We start from the raw sequence: 25,955 nt of genomic DNA on the forward strand, positions 1-25,955 counted from the left end.
GGAGAAAGGACTGAACCTTGTGGAGTACCGGCATTGATTTGTCTAAGGGTTGAATTTTTGTTATTAATTCTGACTGAAAATGTTCTACTATTGAAGAATGAGCTAAGAATATTGTATAGGTATTCTGGAGTGCCTGCTTTCTTTAGTTTATATAGGAGACCTCGATGACAGACCTTATCGAATGCTTGTTGGAAATCTAAGAACGCTACCAGGGATTGTCTCTTTTTTTACGAATCCGAAAATTATAAATTCCGATAGTCTTGCCAGTTGGTGAGAAGTGGAATGACTGTATTGAAAATCAGGAATTATTTCAATGCTTTGAAAAAAATAATTAAGATGTTTTTTTATAACTGATTCCAGTAATTTTCCAAAAATGGGTAATAAACTGATAGATCTATAGCTGCTGATTTGTTTAGCGTTCTAACCAGGCTTGTGAATTACTATAAGTTCGGCTTTCTTCCATGTATCCGGAAAGTATCCAGTACGAAGGCAACTGTTGAAAATTGACGTGATAAAAACGACAGCTTTCCTGGTTAACATTTTGATTGCTATGACTGGGATCAAATCATGGCCAGGACTTTTCTTTATCTTGAGCCTTTTAATGAGGTCCTGGATTTCTTTTGGGGACGTGAATTTAGGTGGGAGTTCAACTGTTGCGAGGGGGAGATTTACATACTTGTCAGTATGTCTTACATAATTTGATCAGTGACTAAATTCGGAAGTATTTCTGTGATGGAGAATGTTACCAAGAATAATAATATGAATAAGAGATGCAAATATTCTATTGCAGTCCTAAAAGGAACCCACAGTATTGTTGTTTCAAATTATGAATGTTAAACTGTTATATGAAATATGAGTTATTTATATTGTAAAAATATATGTTCAAGTTGTTCTTTGGAGTGTGATCGACATCATCTACAGCTAGATTCAAATCTGGCTCGAGGAATCAGTAATGAAATCAGGCTTATAAATTATATATTAATTTCTGTTTGACAGATAGGGATATTTATTAGCTCTGAACATCTTATTGAAGATATCACATGAATTAAAATGGTTAACAGCCAAAAAATATATTTGATAACATTTTTTAATTGCACAATGGAATTTTGTTAATCTAAACCATTCTGTGAATCACTTCCTAAAATAAAACAAACTGTAGTTATACTTAACAAATTATAGTTAGTTGCCAAAACCAAGAATCTGAAAGGAACCGCCACTACAGCCATTGATACAGCCTTTCTTAACTTACCTTTAAAACAATTGTTTTATAGCAAGTATTGGTCGATGTCTGTTACAATCTCAAGATCTTAACATCAAAAATACACTGATATTCACACAGTGCAAACTAATGACTTTTTCTTTTGTTTATTATGTAAACAAGATGAGGTTAACATTTCAAATATTTCTGACTAACTTAAGTGGGTTAAAAGCACAGAAGTCCAAAATATAGTGAAAAGTAACTGTGTGAAGGTAAGTACTGTAAAAATAATTTTAATAATCTCCTTTTGGAATCCTCAAAGAAGACTGAAAACTGCTCGTTGATAAATAAAAAACAAAAATAATCTTGGTATAAATAAATTCAGATAAGACTGTGTCAAGACATCTCAATGATAGCATCTTTTCAAATAATAAATAATGTCTTTTTATTAAAATGTGAAAATTCCTTTGAGTAAATTCTATTAATTTTAATTGACCATCTATTTTCATAGTTAACTATTTGAAATATCTTCTTCTATTTCAATTGTAACATTAAAATAATTCTATTATCAACAATATTAATTTAAATAAAGGAAACGTAAATACAGGATCTAAGTGTTAACTTAATTTATATCCATATTCAGGCATAGACATAAAATGATCATGTTCTGAAATAAATAAAAGAACTGATAAAAAATTATATTTACTATATAAAAATGCTATTATACAATATTGTACAAAACAGTCTTGCCTCGCTCAGAAGTAGCAAGCTATAAACTCTGCAATTGGTCTTAATGAAAGAACATATTATAATATACATTAACATTTAGTCTTCATTTGTAGTATTAGTATTTTCTATGAGAGTTTTCAAATACTTCATTTTTTCTATAGTGTTTCCAGAAGGCCATTCTTCTTTATGTATCTACAAAGAGAAAAGAAAAATATTTAAATTCACAGATAAGAAAATTTAATTGATTGAGGAAAACAGTTTTATAAATTCTAACTTTAAAGTTTCTGGACAGAAGACGTGAGCTAAGAAATTGCACATTATCATTAACATACAGAAAAAATAAAATAAAATAAAAAACATAACATATTATTAAGAGATAAAATAATAATAAACACTTACTAAAATTGGCTTATAGCCTAAAAGTTTAAGTTGCTTAATTTTCGATACAGTTTCTCCATTGGGTATTGTTGACTGGAACAAAAACAAATTCTTACTCGCGACTACAATCGCAAAGTAGTTACCATCCTTTGGAGCCCTGATGGGACCAGTGAATGCTTCTGTGTTTCTGAAGTCACAATCAAGTGGTTGAGGCTCTTTATCATTGTCTATGTTGACAACAATATCTATAAAAATAAGAAAAAAAAAATCATTTTATTAAGATGATAAATAATGTTTTCAAATAAATGAGAAATTTTCCTTTTAAAAAATAGAAAAAAAAAATGGTTTAATAACTTTAAAATAAATGCTAATCTTTCATAGAAAGTTTTTTACTGAATTTCAGTACTAGTCATGGGCAATCCTCTAGCTCGCTACCTTTCTAATATTGTTTTTAATAACATTCTTAACTCCATACAACGTTATATGTTTCCAAATTTTCACCACTTATTTATGCTTATTTTGTTTAATATACCCTTCACTATCAAATATTGTCTATCACTAATTTTTCTTTTTCTTCCCTTTAGCTCAAGTTTACTTTCTCTCTATATCTACAGTTTGACCCTTTATTTAATAATAATTTACTAACCCATTAATTATTCTGTTGTTTGCTTAATAAAACTTTAATCTTATTCTCTACGATATTTATTTGATATACACGAACATACTCTTCGTTAAATACATCAAAAATCAGCTTCCCTTTGGCTCTAGCATACTTTTTAAAACTGCATGCTCTTAATGGCCTATGGATACTCGTAATCGACATCTACATCAAGTCAAGTAAGTATCTGAGATTATTTTAATTTACTTCTTCTTCTCATTCCTTACTACATAATTCTTTCTTATAAGTTGTAAGTTATTTATTTCTGCTCCTTATTTCTTATAAATCTAGTTTTAGTACTTTCCCAGTTTTGACTTATATAACTTCGAATATCACTTTTATTTTGTTAATTTTACTTATATGTTAATATTTTAATTCTTCTCACTACATCATTTATACCGTTTCCTTTCACACATTTGTATTTAGATTAATTTCATTACTTATTGAAAGCACAGATTGAGTTTAGTTTTAATACTTATTCCGTTTTGATTTATAACTACGGTTATCATTATTTTATTTTGTAAATTTTACAAAAATATTTTGGTTCTTCTCACTGTATCATTTCCTTCCAGTTTAGTTATTTTAATTTATTTTTTTAATTAATTACATGAAACATTGTTTGATTTTTATTTGTTTATTATTATTTTTTCTTCATTAATAATATTTTTAATGCCTATCCTTTTGATCAATACTTATATTATAAATTACCTTCTTATAGTATTATTTGTAATTTTTTTTAATTTTCTTATTATACTCTTTCTGTTTTTATTTATGAGTGTTATCTTGTTTTGTTTATTAGCCCTGATGAAGGCCTAAAATTTAGTCGACAATCATCTTCTCACACTGTATCTGCAGTCAACCATAAACACATTATTCATAAATGCTCTCTTGATATCGTACTGTATTTAATGGACTAAAAAATAATGTACCATATCAAGTATACAAATATATTATCAAGTATTTTTTTATTATAATTTTTAAATAATTCTGATCATGAGGTGTTAATAGCTGACCATAGAATGATATGAGGAGAAGATGGTCGTGGGTGCAGTCAGCAAAGATACACAAATTAAGAAAGCTTATTTATTTGTGCCGACATTTCGACCTGAATTTCAGGACTCCATCAGGGCTGAAAAAACAAAACGCTATAACGACCATAATTCAGAGAAACATAAAAACTAAAAGAAAGTAATAATAAAAAAACTAGGAAATATACATAACAATAAATTAAGTAGACATTAGTTGATTGATAATAATAGAGGATAAAATATAATATTGTAGAGGTAACAATTATACAAAATAAATGAAAAAAATAAATTAAAAAAAAGTGTTTAAGTAAATAAAGAAATAAACATAATGAAAGGTATAGAAAGAAATGTAAATAATGAGTAATTGAATTAACATAATAAAATATGTGAGAGAAAACAATATATATGATGCAATGGGCAAGAGCAAAAACTGAAAAAAATGTTACAATGGATAAAAGATACACAGTAAAAATAATGAGTCAAAATTAATATATAATGGTCTAATAATAATATAAATATACAATGTCATCATCACAATAATTTTTATCGTAATAAAAACAAAATATATGAAGGCTCTAATTGTAAAACTCACATTTTCCATTTCAACAAAGTTTATAATAAAAATGAAAAATCTGTAATTTAAATAATTTTTTTTTTTTTTTTTAAACTAGCATGTTTTCCTTTTAAACATTTTATTTAGTCACACAATAATAATTTAGAAAAAACCTTGTTTCATTAAAAATAGAGAATTTTTTATATTTACTAAAAAATATACTGAAGTGGAGAATGTAAGTTTTCCAATTAGAGCTTTCACACCATTAATAGAATCCAATAATATTTTAATATGGTTGTCAGGGTTGTTTTTAGTACAAATTCTTCATATTTAAAAAAATTGTTCTTTATTCCAAGCCAAAACAACATTTTCTAGTTTAAATATATGTTTTTTTTATGCTAACACTAAGTATCATTAAATATCAGCTCAATCATCATATCTTTTCCTGAAGTCGAAAGGCCACAATTATCATATTTGCAATCGCAAATGTACTTCTTATCCATCAAAGTAATGGTACCACCCTTGTCCCTGTGCCAAGAAAACAATCATACTTTGTTAACTTGTTGAATTTTTAAAGTTAGAAATAGTTAAATTGATTAAACAATCAAACATCACACTTCACTTTTTACACGATTTTACTATATTTAGATCAAATTTCTTTTTTAATATATAAGATAGGATGAGATTTGAAAATCCCGACAAATTTGACCAGTTCTAAACAAATACAGTAGTTATTAAACTATAATGCAATTTCTGTTCATACCCATTCTAAAATCAGAAGAACGAGAACTTACCAGCTCGAGGATGATTTGGTAACAAATATTTCTCAACAACATAATCTTTTCCGAATACTGCTTCAGCTGTCTCTTTGATTTCTAAATGCCAGAATTGGTGTTTGGACATTTTCTTTTTATTTGGATCAGGAATGCCCTTAGCATATCTCTAATAACAAAAAGTTAAATATTTAACAATGTAAATCAGCAGAAATGCCAGTACAAAAGAAAGAGAGTAACAGTAAACATTTAGAGAACAGAACATTGTTTTCTTCCTTCTGAAAATATCAAGTTTTAAAAATCATAAACAGTAAAATCTTCCACCTTGTCTTGGGATTGTAAGTTACAGGGAGTCTCTTAAATGAAGGGTAATATTTATATATTAATAATATTAGTAATAATAATAAATAAATTAATATAAAGTAATATTAATAATAGGAGGTCATAGTAAACCTCAAGAGCAATAAAAAAATTTATATTAACTAGGGTCCAATATCATACAGTAAAGCAAGAAGTCGCGTTCTATGTTTTTTAAGCATCACATTTTTTGTTGAATAAGTAATAAAAAAAAAGAACATATTTAATTTTTTAAATAAATCAATTGGTATCCATGTTAAGTCTCAACATTCTTTATTACATCAACAGTCCAATGTTTTGCCAATTCGGCCATCCTCAAGGACAATCTAGCAATTAACAGCTTTTATTGCTTTTATTTGTAACAATTTTAACAACGGGATTATTATTAATAATTTGGCATACCTTAAATATAAATTTACATCTCACATCTAATTCTTTAAAAAACCTTTTGCAGGCTATTTTACCCAGGTCATTAATAACAAGTCAAATCACCCTATGAAACAATACATTAATAGGGAATCATATTAATTATTAATAAGCTTGGTTAAGCTTAAGTCTAGTTACCTATTACATTTTGCAATTTAAAATAAATTAATTATAATGCTGACCTGAGTGTATGGAAGGTTAAAAATAGTTTGTTGATAAGATAGTTGATAGTGTTAAGTTGTTCTAAAATTAAAAGTTTTAAAAATTATTGAGGGGGCGACGGTAGAAACGGGGCAACTAGCCTATCTACCAATCCAAAGGTTGTGAGTTCGAGCCCAGCCCCACCTGAGTTTTTTCAAGCATAAAATTATACAAAACTCGCTCACAGCCTCCATCCCGGGCATTTGTGAGCCGCGTAAGCCTATGGGTGGCACTTACAAAAATAGGCATGGGAGTGAAGAACCCACCCTATGAAAAAATGTTCAACGTCCCATGTCAGAAAACGCACAATGTATTTCCTTAGTACATTGCGCGAGACCTTGGACCTCCTTGGTCTGTAACACTAATAATAATAATAAAAATTATTGAAATTGTAACAAAATAGGTAGCTAGACATAAGCTTAGGCAAGCGTATTAATAATTGATATGATTCCCTATTAATATATTGTTTCATAGGGTGATTTAACTGATATGAATGATCTGGGCAGAATAGCCTGCAAAACAATTTTAAATAATTGGATGTGAGGTAAAAATTTATATTTAAGGTATGTTAAATTATTAATAATAATTTTGTTGTTATAATTGTTACAAATGAATGTATAATAAAAACTATTAATTGTTGGATTGTCCTTGAGGATGGGCAAATTGCCCGAAACATTGGGCTCTTGATGATGTAGTAAAGAGTGTAAACTAGCTAAAATTTTCTTTCAAAACAAGTTGACTTCATATTTTTTTCTCTCCCTACCTAGTTATTTCTGACAAATGAGTGAATATTTACTTGTTACCAGCCTATTCTAATCATAGGGGTGGGCCGAGATTTCATTCCGTGGGACCACCATGAGTTGACCCCTTGACGTGGTTCATTTCCACATCTATATTTAAACATAGGGTTACCTTACCTCAAAAGTTAACTTTGTAAATTATAAGAAAACAACAAAAATGAAATTATAGTGTTTCTTTTTTAATCATTCCTTATATTGGACGGAAAAAAAAATTGGACAAACTTCAGATTCATGTTTAGAACAAAGAAGATGGCCTCGTGACGTATATTGTAAACTGTTTTAGAGTTCTACTACTGGGTAGTTTCTCTACATCCTGTATCATATATCATTATGTCATTATGATCAAATTTACTGGTTGTATTTTTTATACAGTTGTAAATATCAATAAATAAATAAAATAAAAAAAAAAATGTTTAGAACTCCAAAAAACTTAAATTAAGCCAAGAAAAACAAACTAGCATATAGCCTATGTGCATTAAGTCATTCTGTTTCTAATAATCAGACTAGTTATATATAAATTTTACATTTCTTCAGAATATTGAGATTTAAGGAAGTAAAGAATTAGCAGATGTTTGAAGGAAGTTAGGCAAGAGGCATTATGGATAAAAATAGGTTACGAATTCCAGGAGGAGGAAGGGACAAGAAAGGATCAGTCAAACAAAGCAGTTCTATGTGGAGTATAAAAATACATAGGTTGGATTCTGATGTTTGAGAGAATAGAGGAACACAGTGTAAGGAATTCAGTAATATAGGAGGGTTTATTATTTATTAGCAATATGGATAAGAAACAAAAAAAACAAAACAAGGAAATACTCCTGATAGAAAGAAGGATAATACCACTTTAATGCAGTATAACAGCCAAAGATACGGGTGTGTCTGAGAACTCTAAAAATAAATCTTATAAAGCAATTCATGAGAAACTTTAATTTTCCCTCGAGTTCATCAGTTAGTTCTCCATAAAACAGAAAACCGTAATCTATTGAACTGTCTGAGGATAGTAATGGATTTTCTGGATGTTGGCTTATTCCAGTATAGGAATTGGTTGAAGATGACTCAAAGATTTTTAACAAAATTATGAAATGGAATATGATTTTTAGTAGTTTTTTAATGATTTCTTTTATATGATAAAAACAATTTTTGGGGTAACTTCAGATCTGTGCTAACAATCTGTTAAGGCAGTTAAACTTAATTTGAACATGTGGTGCTAAGCCGATGTCTGTCACAGCAATAGAGCTTCAAACAGGGATTGAACCACAGAAATATATATGAGAATTGGCTGTATTAATACTTCTCTCTTTAGTGAACACGTCTGGTGGAACAACGACAAAGTCTGGCTGATTTATACACCTACTGCTGGGTGACTTATCACACAAACCATGTTTTCGAAAGTTGATTCATTGAAGGAATAGTGGTGGGTTGGCCAGTCTCTCCAGTACTCTGAACTGTTCCATTCAACTCAAGATCTGATTCCTCGCCACACTGCCACTAACTATTACAAAACACTTACTTCACCAGTCTCCAAGCAGAATGAGGTGAGCATTGGAGATTATGCCTACTCGATTTCCTGGAGATTATGCCTACTCGATTTCCAGAAGAAGGCTGGCTGCAAGTATACACTGGTGTGTCAGCCATTGGATCAAAATGAAACGGAGGAGCTGGTGTGTACTCAGTATTGAAACACATGGCTACACCTGTTGGTTACTTTGCCAACAACTTTGATAGTGAAATTCAAGCTCTTCTTCTGGCCCTGGATATGCTATTAGATAAAAACTGCACAAAAGTTGTTATTCATGTCGATTTACAAGCTGCTATTGCAAGCCTATACCACAACGGAATGACAAACACTCATGATGTTTTGGAGGAAAGAAGACTTTTGGAGAAGCTTCTTATCAAAGGAAAAATCATGGCATTACAGTGGATCCTTCACACATAGAAATCTGGGGAAATGAACAACCCAATGCCCTAACTAAAGAAGGATCTCAGATGCTAATGCCTGGCATGCCAACTAGTTTTGTTGTGGCTAAAAATCTTATTAATACAACTTTGAGAGATAAGTTATGGCAACTTTACTAAGTGTGAAAACAGAGAACAGTGGGCAGCTCTCATTAGTTCTAGGAATCGTATAACACTTGATCTTCTCCGCCATGAGTCGGTCACCACTTATAAAGCAATCACAGGCCATGATCACCTGGCTGCTCATCTCCATAGGATCAAAGTAAGAGGTGATCCTCTTTGCCCATTCAGACATAACATCTAGCCATATATATGATTTCTCTCTTACTTATATGATTTACTGTTTACAAATTTGGCCTTCTTATCTTCTTCCTGAAATCACTATCCTCCTCTCCAAAAACAGAAAATGATAAAAAAAATTACCTACAAACATTTTCATAATAAAACAATCGTGTATTTTAAGCTTTAACCCAATGAAATATGATAAAGCCCTCCACCAAAGAAGTTTAAGAGGGACTCGAAAATGAGAGAAACCTTGTCGAAAAATGCCTCTTATGTGATATGTCTTCTGCTAACGAGGCAATTTTTCTCAAAGTCAGCAAGCAGTCTTCAACCAAGAAGGACAAAGCTTACATCTTAAAAAGGTTGACTATTGTGATATGTTGTATTTTTAAAATGTAATTTTAGATACCAATACTAATGTTAGAAATATATTGAAATTTATGGAAATCTATAAAATATTTCCCACATTTGAATCAGGAGATTTTAGTTTATTTAGGATGCTATGTACAGCAACACAGTATTAATTTTTTTTAATGCTAGATATTTATAAAACTTATAACAGAAACTATTAAATTAAAGTTTACCTTAGAGAGATAATTTCGAATGTCAGTTGGTAACCTGGGGCCATTGTAGGAAGGACACTCCAATTCCATTGTTGTATCAATATAAAGAAGTTCACGTCCATAGATATACTTATTTTTTCCTAAAAATAATAGTTCAAAATCAAAAGAAAATATTTTAAAATAAAAAATTAAACAATACAATAAATAATAAAACAATACCATAAGTATGGTAAACAAACTCCATATCAAGAACTTTCTCAATTAAATGTTGAACATAAATCCCCTTCAAGCACAGGTAATGTACAAGAGCAATTAGTGTTTTTGGATGTTGTTCCATTTCATTTTTTCTTTCATCTTTAATAAGCTCATTTAATATTGCTTTATATATACAGGGTTCTGTTTTTGGGTCGAAATTTTCCTGCGCCAGAGGGAAAACAGCTTTCTCCATATCCTGCAAGCAAATTTTGTAAAAGTTAATTTGTTTTCAATAAATATTTCTATAATTGAGTAATTATAAGATTATGGGTCATTGTTGTGACAAAAGGGATAAGGCTTTCTGCCTTATTTAAAGCCATCATTTAATAATTTTTATTATCAATATATGTAATAGGCCTTAGGTATAACATCCATACTTGAGATAAAAGAGACATAAGCATGGTCATAACAAACCCTTAATTAAAGCAAGAGGACCAGAAAACTTTTTTTTTAATATCTAAGGTGACTTGGGTTGTAAGAGTGGAGTGAAGCATAAGTGATGGAAATGCAACAGAAAATGATGAAAAACAAAATAAAATGCAGAAAATATAATAAATTGAGTGAACTATGTTTAGTACTAACAGATTGATTGCTACAGTGTCTAGGAATATTTGGTCTAATTTGGTTCATAAGATGGGAAATAAAGTAATGTGTTAGGATAATTTGGTAAAAAGAGAATAATTGTACCTGACTTAGGCTTGTGTGTAAATCCTGAAGATTGTAAGTCTTTAGTGATGAGCATAAAGTTAAATTAAAGAAAATTATGTAAACTGAAGCATATTAACTTACTACAGACCAAGAACATAAAATAAGTAAGCCACGGATGGGCGAGAAGAGAGAACACTATGAAGAGAGAAGCTGATTCGACAAGAGCCATAGAAAAACTGGATTAGGACTTCGTTCCTATCCACCAAGAGTGGGGAGATGGCAGCAGTAGTGATTTACCACCTAGTAGGCCGTATGTTTCAATGTTTGATTTTATATATAATATTTTCATTTTCTTTTTTAGAATGGTTTTACATTACATTTTCTTTTTTAGAATCATACATGATAAGAGTGTTAAGTTAATCTGAAATCAAAAGTTTTAGTTATTAATGGAAAAGTGACAAAATTGGGTGATTTGACTGAAATTAAAAACCTGGTTAAAATAGCAAGCAAACAATTGTTGGGTGCGAGATGTAAATTTATATTTAAGATTGTCCTTTAGGATGGGCAGGTTGGACATGATAGGAAATAAAAAAGAGTGTTTTAAGATATAATTCCGATACAAATTATTTTATTTAATAATTATGAGAGATAGTTGACCGTGGATGATGAATGAGGAGAAGATGGTTGGGGGTGCGGTCAATGAAAAACACAAATAAGTACGACTAACTTATTTTAACGTTGGCACATTAAAATAAGTTAATCGTACTTATTTGTGTTTTTCATTGACCGTACCCCCAACCATCTTCTCCTCATATTTTATTTAATATCAATGTTTAATTATATTTTACTACTTTTTATATTTTGAAAGAAATTTGTCAATATTTTTTATATATAAATCATTTAAACGTATAATCCCAGAAAATATCATTACCGTAACTGTTTAAATGATCATATTACTATCATTACAATGACACACAGCAAAACCAGACAAGGAAATGATTGAGGCATTCCATTGTAAAATACTTTCACACAACAACAGAATTGGCTCCAACTGATAATTATTTATTTGCATAAAAGGACACACACTTGCTGAGCAACGCTTCACATCTGGAGAATATGGCGCTAAAATTGGTTTGTTTCAAAATAAAAAGTTTTTTTTTTTGCATGGCATCCACAAATTGTCAAAGAGATGGTAAAAACATATAATTAGTGATGGGAAATACTTCAAATAAATTTTTTTTGTTCCTTCTCATTTCCATATCCAGAAAGTGAATTTTCTAAACACATATTCCAGTTTCATGCTTACATATCCAGTTTGGTTATATGAATACAAATTTTAACCAATTTAAACAATTATTAAGGTGTTTATAGAGTCCAGATTCATGCTTATATATCTAGTTTGGTTATAAGACTAAAAATTTTAACAAATTGAAACAATTACTGAAGTATTTATATTTGAACGTGGATTGATATGAGAACACGGTCGGTAGGAGAGGGGAGGGGAGTGAGTAAAGATACGCAAATAAGTATCAAAGTTAAAAGTCCTCAAAAAAACTACTCTGAGGGAAAATGGTACTTATTAGCCATAAATATTAATTTTCGAAAGACACTAAACAATGTTTCATATTTATTTAATAAAAAAAAGATTATTGAAACAACAATTTAGGTAATAATTTAAAACGTTCTACATCATAGTTATATTTTGTAATGTGTTGAAAGACACATCCAACTTCTGGCACTACTAAAGTTTTAGGAAAGTATCTCTGTAGAGGTACTTAAATTTTTTTTTTTTGACAAAATATTCTTATAAATTACATACATAATATATCGTTCTAACCAGAAACTGTTCTGTTTTCATATTTAAAACAATTGGCAACCATGAAGATGAGAGTATAATTTCAAGAATAACTCTTATCAGTTTAATATCTTGCCAGCATCGAAAGTGAAAGGTCACAACACAACTTCGTTTAGTCATTAATTTTTAATTTTCTTTTTTAAAAATTTTTTATTTTTCTATTGATAAATGAGATCCTTACAAATGATTTACTTTTTAGTATTATATTTCGAAAGCTGTTATCAAAGCCTTCATGACCCTAAATCACCTTTGTGTTTTCTACCAATTAAAAAAAAAAATTATACTGAATAGAACGATAAATAAAATTTCGAAATTAAACAATTACCTGAAAATCAAAAATTAAGAACTAAAAACCCAAAAGTTCTTAATTCAGATATTTTCTATTCTAGAACGTTTCAGGGATATAATTTACTACTTTTTTTTTAATCCAGCAAATCTACAGTTATGTACAATCAATTAGTTTCAATACTAATCACTAATAGAAAAAAAAACAATAAATAGATAAATGAATATATTTTTATTTTGTAAAAAAAATTGATAAAATAAAAATATCAAGGTTATATCAAAACCTATTAGCATAACCATCATTGTCATTACCGAGATGCAAGTAGCCATAGATACACCAAAGGTAATTTTTACTATTTCAAAAATCATTTGTTAACATCATTAAATGACTTTTTTTTTTTAGGATGATACCAATTGCAAGTATTTGATTAATCTCCTCCATTATCTTTAATTTTAAGTTTGGGAATAGGGTATAATAAAATATCAAGGTTATATCAAAATCCATTATCGCAACCATCATATTCATAACCGAGAAACCAGTAACCATTACTAAGGCTGCTCAAAATTTTAAGTTCAAAATTTGTAACACGAAGACAATTTTAATTCTTCCTCATGGCCTTAACGTTACAAAGTGATCATTCTTATTACAAACAATTTTAAAAATGTAGGTTTTATTGCTGTAATTTTGTCGGCCAAAATGGTGAATTATTCACAACTAATATGGTCAAGAAAAAATAATATATTAAGCATTGGAAATCAGTATAGGAGAGAAAAACAAAACATATTAATGAAATAAATCAGTATTGTGTTTCCTCCCAATATAAAAAAATTACACAGTTTTGATTGATAAAACACTATTATTATAACTTAAATCATGTCATTCCTTTAACGAAATGACATTTTTGAATTTTTGGAATGGTGATACGAATATTGTAAATATTTTATTACTCTCTTCCATTATCCTTAATTTTCAGTTTAGGAGCAGGATATCTCAAAACTCATTACTATAACAGTCATTCATTGTCCATTAAATAATAATAATAATAAAACCTCTAAAGCTTGTCTATATTTACCTAGGAAAGAAGAAGGACATGGTTTGCTAAACATCAAAGAAGCTTGCCACAAACAGAAAAAGGCTCTACACCAATATTTTCTCGTGAAAACAGCAGGGGTTTATCTCAAGGATAGATTCTGGTTTAGTTGCACTTGATCTGATCAAAGGTTCTGAATCATCAATAGTATCAGAAAATGAACAGTTGGTAGAATGGAAGAAGAACTAATCTCTGCAGAGGAGATTCTACAGAAAATTAAATGATAGCTCCATTGACAAGGAAATATCAGTCGAATGGTTAAAGAATGGAAAAATAATTTTCCGAGACAGAAGGGTTTTTGATCACTAATAAAGATCAGGTTATTGCAACCAGATCATATAGAAAACAAGTTCTAAAAGATGCAACAACACTGGATAAGTGTTTAAGCTCAGTAATGCTGGAATCAATCCAACATGCTTGCCAGCATTGGGCAACTTCATATAAACCAAAAAACTAATGGAAAATTCGGATTATGATGAATAAATTATTACGGACCATACAGAGCTCCGTAATAAACCAGATATCCTCCTTATAGATTTAAGAGTAAATAAAAGTGGAACTTATTGATGTCGGAAACCCCAATGATAATAATATAAGCTCTACTGTGGAAGAAAAACTGAGGAAATATCAGGAATTGACAAAGGATGATATTTCATTGGGAAGATGTTACCACTACTCCAATTATAACATCCATCAATGGGCTCATACCAAAATCAACAGTGACAGGCACGAATGGTTTGGGGTTTTCTATTGACATGCTAAGAGAGGCTCAACAGTCAGTTCTCTTGGACACAGCATGTATAGAGTGAAAATTTTTAAATATTTGAAAAAAAAAATAAACAAAAATATGAAGATGGTTCTAGGTCTCCCACTACAAATACTCATCCCAAAATAGCGAGAAAAACAGATGACCATAATAAAAATAATAAATGGTAAATAAATTTAAAAAATAAAAATTAGTAATAAAGAATGAGACAAACCTTTTAATACAAACCTTCAGCCGACAAGTAGTGATGTTGTCTACCAACTTTTGAGATACCTTCCTTAAAACTCCCTCATGCACAATTTGTGGCCTGGTTGTTAGAAGTGATGCATGCACCGAACACTGTATCGTCAATCTTGGGAGTTCTTGTTCGACCGCGTTTAATAATTCTGGTATTCTTCGCCATAAAGGAATCGTCATACTGTAACGAAAAGCCTAAAAAAAAAACAATTACTATATTTAAGGTAGCTTATTAAATTAACTTTTCTAGTAATGTAAACCACTTTATTCTGAAAGGCATCTCAATAAGAATATAAATTAACAATATTCATTGTTTGCTTAAATATACATTGAGAAGAGAATTCAATGAAAAAAGAGCTGTTACTGAGTATGTGAATATAAAAAAAAATATTCAAAGTAGTGCCTATCGCTAACTTGACATTTTTCCAACAATCTGACCATTTATGGCTGGCTAGTAAAAAAAATGTTCCTCTTTCAAAGCAAACTAATTTTCCTAAGATGTGAAGCACTGCACTGCTTAGTGCTGCAAAATCACTTTGTGTTGCCGTTTTCGATATCCTGGTCTTTTTTTATATAAAGCTTGATTCAAATCAATCACATATAATTGGTAGAAAGTGTTCAGTATTGAATGGTTTACTGGCATTTTGAGGCTTTATTTTGGAATTTTCAAATATCCTGACAATTAATTTGTTTTTTTATTTGGTTTCTGTTCTTTTATATCAATATATAAAAGGTTATAATAAATAAACAAATTGAAAAAAAAACATATATAAAACTTACTTTCAAAATACAAGCCAAAGTTATCTCAGGAACAGATTTAATTTCACTGATTGTTTTATCAATTATATGGTTCATGATTTTCTCACTACGAATAAAGTTTTGAGTTTTAAAGAAACCCATTACAGCTACTCCTATTTCTTCTATACTCAAATTTTCAATACAAGCTTCCAGCTGGTATTCTAATTTGTACATCGAAACATTTGTAGGGTGTCTCATAACATTCAAGTAAAATAGCAACTGAACAACTTGTTGAGGAGAAAGTCTAAAATAAAATACATGAAATATAAAAAATGGCAATTAATAACAATTTAAGAAGATGGTCAGGGGTGTGGTCAGCAAAAAATTATTTATTTATGCAAACATTTCGACCTGAATATCAGGTCTATAGAACAAAAGATAACAACCATCATTTAGAGAAACATAAAATTGAAAAGAAATAGTATACTAACAAATTTGGAAATATACAAAATCTTGAATTGAATAATACAAACTAGTTGATTGATACCCATGGAATCAGACAGTAGCAGATTGATAACAGAACTCATTTAAACGATTCACTTTTTTTTTTAATCCTTAACTTTTATTTTATCATTTTCATTTCAAATCAACTGTTTTTCTTGAGAGTTACGTTTCTAGTAAATCCTTTGTCCTTCCGTCGCTCACTCTAGTGTGGCTTTCTACAAATCAATCAGTTTTAGCCAGGATTCCCTGCTAGCCTGTGAGTTTCTTCTCTCGTTCTCATATTTCTTAAATTATTCATTTTCCATTCTCTATATTTCTTCTTCTGCCTTGTTCCTTTTTTAAAAATATTGTTTTTACATACGCTTTAATGTTTATTAAACAAAAAAATTTTTGTATTCATCTATGTAACTTTCTTGCCCATTATATCATATATCCAAGAATCAGTGAAAGCAAAATGTTAAAAAAGAGAAGAAGGAATAATATCTAACACAATTGGACTGCTGTAAAATACTGGCTTTATTATTTTTTTTTTTTGAAACCTCTTTATTTTTCATTCAAATGCAAAATACAATAATATATAATACATAGGTATATACACAAAATACAAATTGGCTTTATTGGGTTCAATACATCTCTTTATATACATTCGATCAGCTGACTCAGACCGTAACTTGTATATATATATATTTATATGTATGTATATATATGTTAATGTTCACACTGTTATTCATAAGGAATGTCCTTACCCATTTTATCATAAATTTCACTTTTTGTCATATTGTTCAATAAGTAGATTCAAATTATTTTTCAGTTTTTTTAAACATATTACTTACATATCTTATATTATACATATATTCTTCCCTACATAATATTAGATTTCATCTTTCACTGTTATCAATCTGCTACTCTCTAATTCCATGGTTATCAATCAATTAGCTTGTATTATTCAATTCAATATTTTTTATAGTTCCAAATTTATTAGAATACTATTTCTTTTCAATTTTATGTTTCTCTAAATGATGGTTGTTATCTCTTTTGTTCTATAGCCCTGATGAAGACCTGAAACTCAGGTCGAAATGTTGGCATAAATAAATAATTTTATGTTTTTTTTCTGATCGCACCCCCGTCCATCTTATCCAATTAAAAAATTATATTAATCTTATCAGGAAAGGTTAATTATAGGCTGATTTTCAAGGATCACTACACATTTGTTTTGGTTATAATTTGACCTCGGGAAACATTTCTTTCAGATAGACATGAGAACTATAATTTCATTGCCATGGTTTTCCCAAAGATATTCTTTATCGACATTTATATCAAAGATTTATATGGTAGTAACTTGATTTTAGGTCAGGAGGGTGATGGGAATGCGTGAGGTGAAACGGAAGTGGTGGGGGGAGGGCCAACACTGGTCAATTGTAGCAGGAAAATTTTTATATTGTGAAAGGAAAGAAGGAGCTTACAGCTTAACAAACCTGGCAGTTCTGGTCTAATTGAGTGAACTTTAATCTTATATTCTCCTATTACAATATAAAAAAATTTCCTGCTACAATTGACCAGCGTTGGCCCTCCCCCCACCAAAATAAAAATATTATTCTGAAACTAATATTTTCTATCATAATCTTTAAGAGGGAACACATGATAGTAAAATATTAATACATTATTTCATTTACAGAAGTTTCACTTCTGCAGGCCATTACTATGACTGTCACAATTTTTTTTGTGAAAAAATCTTTCCCACAATTCCACTACAGACATAATATTCCTTCATCGACATTTCGGGGCTTTTCCTTCATCTGAAATTCCACCATCCTGTAAAGTATACATTGCCATTTTGCTTTTTTTATAAAATATATAAATATATTTTATAGGATTGTGATTTATATTTTATGGAATTGTAGGATGTTATAGATTATACAGGATTTTTATAGAATTATAGGATTTATATTTTATAGAATTGTGGAATTTCAGATGGATTGTCCTAAAGATGGGTAAGAGCCCCGAAATATCATTGAAGGAACATTATGTGTGTAGTGTGGAAGTTGTAGGAAGGATTTTTCCACAATAAAATGATTAACCTTCCGATTGAAGAATATTGCATTGTTTTTTTTATTTTTGGATATGAGATTTTGTATAAATTTGTCTGTTATTTGAGAATAAACCGGTGCGACTTTTACATAAGCCATAAAATTAGTCACAAATATTGGATAAGCTGATGAGTCAGTCTGGCAGTCTCCCAGTAACAGGTTTTGTAAAGTTGAAAGGGAATGAAGATTTCACTAGTACATAAAAGATTTTTTAATATGGATAGTACTTTTATTGCAGTTTCCATTTTCACTCGGTAGTTTTAATCTCAGACCCTCAAAGACAGTACACTTAATAGCACGAGGGTAATCCTATAGGTAAGGTCTCCTATCTTTTAAAAAGGCAAAATTCCCTTCATTTTCTATGATATTTATATCATTTTAAAGGGTTAATGATTTTCTATTTTCCAATATAACCACCACTTCGATTGACAAATTTTTGAAGATGCTATGACAACTTATAGTTGTCCATCTTATACCTGCTTCCTGCCATTTCCTTCAGAAATTACAGAACCCCATTTTCCACTCATACGAATAGTCTTCTAATAAAATGTTCTCAATTCTCAGTTATGAATGTTCCATATGTATTGTGGAGTCCATAAACTATACAGAAAGAGTGTGAGATAATGTACCATATTTATTGCAGTCCCCATAGGCATAAAATCAACCAACAAAATCCTTTTTTGATTTTTAAAACACAATTGCTATGGTTTTACTGACAGATTATGTTAAATAATTAAGGACTTTTTCCTGCTACACCTTTCTTCTTGACATTCTTTCTAGAATACTGATTTGGCTTGTCCAGTAAGGACATTTGGGAGGAAGATGATATAACTTTGACAAGGAGGTGGTAAATGATATTCAAAGTCTTTTAAAAAACATAGTAGAGAACAGGTATGAGATGAGCATACTAAGCAAATAATGTAAATATTAAAGAAAATAAACAGAATTTGATATTTGAATAAAATAGGAGATCTTACTTTATTAACTACTCTGAAAACACGTACAACAGTGTCTGAAACTAGTACTGGGATGATATGGGCGTTGATGACCTCAGGGTTTTACGCCCTTAAACCCCAGACAACAACAACTAGTACTGGGGATGAATATTTTTGCAAAGAACATGGATCGACAGCAGAAGTATCCATACCCAATATTTAATTTGAACACAAATACTTTTAAATGAAATAAATCTAAACACTGATATCACTCACTTAACAACATTATTTATAATTACAATTAAAAGTATTTATATTTAAATAAAATAGTGACAAACATAGCTTAATCTGACTAATTTTATTAAACATAGTCAGAGTACCCTGCAAACATTTTTAATAGTTGGATGTGATACTGTGAATTTAAAGTTAAGATTGCCCTTGAGGATGGCCAGGTTGGCCATTAAAAGTCTATAAAGAGTGAAGAGACTTAATTCGAAACTATTTATTTATTTAAATAATAATAGTATAAATAAATCTTTAATTTAGTGCAAGTAATTTGAGAATAGTTAAAAAAATGAATTCATACAATTAATCTAAATAATAATTGTTAACTGCAGATAGTTGAATTAAAAGTACATAATTCCAAGTATCTTGTTACAACCATGGACTATAATGATTTAATCCTAATATTCAGCAAAACAATATAATGTGGTGGCAAAGAACTTTAAGCTATAGCCAAAACTATATCTAAGATATAACTTTTTTTTTATATTCTCTGCAAATATATTTCAAGACGGATTAATTCTTTCTAGTCTGAGTTAACGAGCTAAGGCATGGATGAAGAGAGAATTATTAAAACTATGAAGTAGATTGAAAATAAAATTACCTTTGTGGCTTGTTGAAATACCTTATAGAAGATACAAAAACAAAATTACTCCTTTTTAAAAGAGAAAGACAATACCATAAGTCAATAAAATAAAACACTTTTTGTACAGGCCAGGTTTTCCACCTCTTTATACAAATATTATCAAGTTCTTTCCAAAAACAAGTTAATTTATCATTTTTATAGGATTCAAAAACAGTGGAATACTTCAAACTCCCTAAAACGGAAGCCAACTGATCATCATCCATTTCGTGACATCTTTTTTGCACAGCATCAAAGACTTTAAAAACCTCATCAGAATCCTGATCCTCCAAGTGACATATTGTTTCAAACAATGAGAGCAATTCCTGAACAGTTATATTAAAGGGGTCTGAATTCTTACGATGTTTATCAATCAGTATATTCCCTTGAGAAACATAAGCTGGATCCTTAGATAGATTACAAACTGTCATGTTATAGGCGGATATATTTTCCATAATACCATGAGAAAATGTATTTTCTTTGGGATAAGCTGGATTTTTATAAGGAATGAATTGTCCATTGCAATAGCACTGGTGAGAAATAACCCACTTGGTAACATAAGGGTACGCTTTACTTTTGATGTAAAAATCTGTTATTTGAGGTACAGCGTTTAAATAGTTCTTTAAAAAAGTTATTCTGCGTAAAATAGACATTAATAACTAAGTAGATCTTAGAAGCCAAAAAAATAAATGGGAGCTAAGAACCGGCAAAACAATTGGGTAGGTTATTACACTGTTTATCCGTTTGATAAGGCATGCAGACATTGCATATATTATTTATAATTTGAAATAATTACTTTAATAATAATAATTGTTTACCAATTTATAAATAATTTTTATAATTTAAAATAATAATAATAATTTGATTTGGAATTGGAAACTTGTTGATGATAATAAATTAAAAGGCATTTTAATTATAATTAAGTTGTCTGACTTAATGATACTTTATAAATTTTGAAAAGACTGGTCAGGAAATAAGCCATGATACAAGGAGAAGGAGATTTACTATTATATAAATAAACAATATAATAAAAAATGTTACGGAAAATACGAAAAATAAGCAAAATGTTTTGGGATAAGGATCTTGAAAAAGGAATTTCTTCATTCTATTAATTTCCAAAGACGTAAGAAGTCAATTATGGCACAGTATTTGTGTTCATTTAGCTGCAATTAAATGTTTTGTTTATTTCTTAACAGCTGTATCTGATGCATTCAGTAAAAAATGAAAATGAAGTGTCATAAAAGTGAACAAAGCCTTTCTCAAGAGTCAAGGATTTCAATTGAGAGCCCTGCAAGATTTGAATTTCCATTCCAATTAATTGAACAAAATTACCAGGAAAAAATTGAGTGTAAGTATTTGGGCTTTATTTCTTGGCTGCTATTTTTGTAATCATTTGTATGTTTATATTTTCATTATTGTCCTCTAATAATTCTTTCCAATGTTCTGTATTATTTTTCAGTGATTAAAAGCACTCTTCATGGAATTGACTTGATTGAAGATAATAGTGAGTCTTATCTTTAGATAAATATTTTAAATTTATAAAAATATTTAATTTTACATTGTATGTTGTGTTATTTCAATATGCTAATTTTTTAATTTACTTACTTTAACCCTCACTACTAGTTTGATGGTTGGAGGAGGGACAAAGCCTAACAGACTTCCATTTCTAATTTTATACAAAAATTTGTTACATCTCAAATTAAAGAAGTATAATGAGAAAAAACAATTTATAATTTTTTAGTTGATTAAAACATATAAGCATAATGTTGATTCAAAAACATAGGTTTATAGTATTTTTTTTTCAACTTCAAATAATTTATATATTAATCATAATAGCTTATTTTTTCACTAATCAAATGAACAGTTGTGTTATTTATGTTAATTATTAATTAAATTTAGAAAGTAAACTTCACAATACTTAGTAGCACATCCTCTTTGTTCAAAAACAAGGTAGTGGGGTAGGGTATAGTGAATAAATTAATTAAAAAATCTGCTTATTCAAGAGGATACTCCCACTTACTTACGTACTTACTTGAGTACTCTCCAAGCCAGTTATTAAAGGGGCGAAGACTAAGAACAAAAGCCCCCATAAGTCTTGGACTCCTTACTCCTAGGAAACCCGATAAGGAAGTGCATCACAAGATGAAATACTTAAAAATTAAAAGTAAAGCTCAATACGATATATCTTCTCGTCCAGTTGAGAACTTAAAAACGGAACAACCAGTTTATATAAAATGGAATGATCAGTGGAAGGAATGCACTGTCACCAAGCTTCTCCCTGAACCACAATCTTATTTGGTCAAGATCAACATGGTCATGAGTACAGAAGAAACTCATCTCACCTTCAAGGCCTCATTACTTCACCCAATCCTGATGATTTTCTATCGGAACACTTCACTCATATTCCCAAACATCCTGATCCTCTTCCTAACCACCTGACCTTCTACCAAAACCCTCTAGTACATTGATGCTGGAGGACCAGAATGGATATCAGTTAACCCAAAAGACTGAAAGAAGATTGAGAGAAGGGTGTAATATAGTGTATTAGCTCTTTGGCTAACCATTTGATTATGCATTCATTTGTTATGTAGTTAGTTACTAACTTGTTTTTGAACAAAGAGGATGTGTTACTAAGTATTGTGAAGTTTACTTTCTAAATTTAATTAATGATTAACATGTTTGCAATCAGATCCTGGGTCGGTATAGAATAATGTTCTCGCTTAATGTATTTATTTAGTGGGATTGGGTTTAAACAGAGCCTAATAGACCCATCTTTCTTCTCAACTATTACTATGTCATGGACCCAGTCAGTGGGTACTTCAATGGACCTAATAACTCCCAAATTTACTAGCCTGTCAATCTCCTTCTTGAGTTTAGATTTAAGAGACTCTGGCAGTCTTCTAGCAGGTTTAACAATGGGTACTGCATCTAAGGGTTATTTTTACTTCATAGGGTATTTTGCCTAACCCTGAGAATACATCTTTATTAATTGTGTTAACGCCATAATATATAATTACCTTGTAAATAATTGTAAATGGTATTTGAGTTTTATTAGTATTTAATTTAGTTATATTTTTACTATTTTAATTGGATTTAATTATTTGAAAAGAAAAATGTGTAATTATATTTGTGTGTTATAATGAGTAATAGAGGCAATTGCTAAAGTTTGATAATGGTCGCTAAGAGGTTTCCTAGCAACGGGCCGACCATCTTCGTTTTTTATAACAGTTCCAGCTAATTAGTGACCTTAGTAGCGTCTAAGCAGCCCTGTCTGCGCTTTGTTCATGTTATCTTATTAGACATTTTTTTTAGTGTTTTAGTCACCATTACAGTCCGAAACCAGACCACTTCTGTGTTTCGACTTTAGTATTAGTTCCGGATAATTAGTGGCCATGACCGGGTGTAACCAGCCCTGTCTACGTTCATTTTGTCAGCTTGCCTAATACATTAATACAATACAACTTTTGGGACATTTGGACTATCGATGAGCCACTACACCAACTTTGGACCATTGCAGTGGTGTATTGAGCTACAGAGCTGCCACCTAAACATCTGGGCAGCACTCTTCCTCTGACCTATCGGAGTGGAGCGACCCTTATGTTGTTTTTTTGTAAATTAGTTTATTTTATTTTCGTTTTCATAATTTATCTAACTATTTTGTTTTTATCTGAGAGGCCTTTTCATTTTTACTTGTACTCATTATTATTCATCTTTTGTTTTAGTTTTTTAAAATGTTTGAATTGACCAAATAAATGTTTAATCCGAACCAGCTAGTTGTTCTTTTTAAAGCCTTCCAACGAAAAGACATTCTAGATTTGAGGTGGCTTTAACAAATTGTAATAAATTGATGTTGTTCTTCATCTAAACTCTTATTTGGAGAGGCATTTAAATTAGACAGTGTGTATGTCTGTTTAATGAGTCCCAGCTTCTCACAGGTTGAAGCACTCAATATCGGAGATGAATCAACATTCATCACTACAAACTCCGCACTGTGGGATTTATTCTTATGTATTGTTTTTAACACTGTAATAACCAAAGGTTTAGAAATAAATCCTCCAAAAGATTTTACTTGAATTGAAGTTTTAGAAAATTTACTTTGCCCAATTTTTTCCTAAATATTAACCTGCAAAATGTTTATATCGCTTGCTGTGTCTAGCTTAAACAGCACAGGAATGTCATTAATATTCTTTCCATAAGTTAAAAGTTGTTGCCTTTACATCTGATATAATGTTGCATTCAAACACTGACTCAGATGATGAGGAATCTTCATCAACCTCATTAACTACAGCCTTCTTTTTCTGAAACCTACACCCTACTTTAAAATAGCCCACCACACACAATACTCTTTTTCCGATAGGCTGGGCAATTTCTAGGTGGGTGGGTGGTACCACATATTTTACATTTATATTCATGGACAGTTACAGAACGGGTAGGTTTTGGCAGCTTGATTTTATTGAACTTGTTAGTATTATTAACACCAGGCTGCATCTCTTCACCACAAGCCATCTCTAGACTGTAAGATTTTTCAACTTCTGCTGCCTGACAAATTTGGGTAACTTCATCTAATGTAAGTGTATTAGTCTCTTTAAGCAAGGCTTTTTGAACATTTATGTCGTTGTGATTACGGACAATGTGATCAATTATCATCCTGTCAGAGAAGGATGTCTTACACTCAGCATTATAGCAAACAAAGCTGCAATTTATAGCTTGGGATTTTAATTGTGTGAGATAATTATCAATGGTTGGTCCCAGTTGGTGTTTAATTTTATTGAATTTAAATGATTCCATAGCCAGATTCACTTTGGGGATGCAATAATCATTGAACATTTTGAAAACATTAACTAAAGTTGTTTTCTTACCTTGAAATGTTGAGTGAATTTCAATAGCTTCCTCACCCATATGTGTTAGTAATATGGCAATCTTCAATTCTTCATCCTTAGAAGTGTATTTTTCAGTGGCTTTGAGATGGAGAATAAAGATTTGTTTCCATTTCGGCTATTTAGTTGAGATGTTCTTATAAAATTGGAGCGGTGGGAGTCTTGTGTTGAAAATATTCATTTTGAACTAATTTTCACCTGACACGATGTGTTATTTATGTTAATTGTTAATTAAATTTAGAAAGTAAACTTCACAATACTTAGTAGCACATCCTCTTTGTTCAATAACAAGTTAGTAACTAACAACATAACAAATGAATGCCTAATCAAATGGTTATCCAAAGAGCTAATAGCTAATACACTATATTACAACAGTAACAAGGCAATACTTAAATGCTAAATTTTAAATTATTTATATATAAAAATATAAATACTTGACCATATAATTTCAAATTATGAAGAAGATGGCCAGGGTTACGGTTAAAAAAGATCAAAAATAGTTAACAGCTTCATATGGGCTGTTCAAGTTGATAGCTTCAGAGAATTATAAAAAGCTAAAAAAAAAAATAATTCTGTAAAGCTATCAACTAGAACAGCCCTGATGAAGCTCTACAAACTAGGGCGAAATGTCGGCAAATAAATAGTTATTAACTATTTTTGTTCTCTTTCGACCGCAACCCTGACCATCTTCATAATTTTAAGTCATTAAACTTATTAAGAGAACAAGATGGCATGAAGTATATTGTCTTAAGCTCAAAACTAACTTCAATTAATAGCAAAATAAATACATTAAACTATAAAGGAAGAAGGTAGTTGACTGTATGAAGTAGATTGTAGGAAGATAGTCTGGGTGGCGGTCAATAAATGTACAAAA

At 30.1% G+C, this 25,955-nt stretch overlaps 2 protein-coding genes across 8 annotated transcripts in view; one reads left to right on the top strand and one right to left on the bottom strand.

Moving 5' to 3' along the window:
- Positions 1-1,875: 1,875 nt before the first annotated feature.
- LOC106684881 (FAST kinase domain-containing protein 5, mitochondrial) lies at positions 1,876-25,341 on the bottom strand. Of its 3 annotated transcripts, none has more exons than XM_014427195.3 (8): positions 25,064-25,341; positions 15,817-16,078; positions 15,028-15,231; positions 10,119-10,350; positions 9,921-10,039; positions 5,339-5,486; positions 2,327-2,550; positions 1,876-2,119 (listed from the first exon to the last, which is right to left on the bottom strand). In XM_014427195.3, exons 2-8 carry the CDS (start codon positions 16,030-16,032, stop codon positions 2,024-2,026), a joined length of 1,239 nt encoding a protein of 412 aa, XP_014282681.1. In that variant the 5' UTR covers positions 16,033-16,078; positions 25,064-25,341; the 3' UTR covers positions 1,876-2,023. The 3 variants fall into 3 exon arrangements, with proteins under 3 accessions (XP_014282681.1, XP_014282679.1, XP_014282680.1); XM_014427193.2 differs by lacking the exon at positions 25,064-25,341 and adding an exon at positions 20,187-20,998; XM_014427194.3 differs by lacking the exons at positions 1,876-2,119; positions 2,327-2,550; positions 25,064-25,341 and adding exons at positions 4,912-5,072; positions 20,187-21,017.
- Positions 21,134-25,955, top strand: part of LOC106684880 (F-box/WD repeat-containing protein 10) — an 81,549-nt gene continuing 76,727 nt past the window's right edge. For 2 of the 5 annotated variants that reach the window (XM_067051651.1, XM_067051650.1), the window contains exons 1-3: positions 21,139-21,327; positions 21,401-21,552; positions 21,664-21,708. Coding sequence is in view for 3 of the 5 variants with exons in the window: in XM_067051649.1 (XP_066907750.1) it covers positions 21,426-21,552; positions 21,664-21,708 (172 nt within the window). In the remaining 2 variants the exon portion in view is untranslated. Of the gene's footprint in view, positions 21,553-21,663; positions 21,709-25,955 lie in introns of all 5 variants that reach the window. The other 3 variants (XM_067051649.1, XM_067051647.1, XM_067051648.1) reach the window with 3 other exon arrangements.

Source organism: Halyomorpha halys, unplaced genomic scaffold, assembly GCF_000696795.3.
Source record: "Halyomorpha halys isolate HHAL.00 unplaced genomic scaffold, Hhal_1.1 Scaffold625.1, whole genome shotgun sequence".
Lineage (NCBI taxonomy): Eukaryota > Metazoa > Arthropoda > Insecta > Hemiptera > Pentatomidae > Halyomorpha > Halyomorpha halys.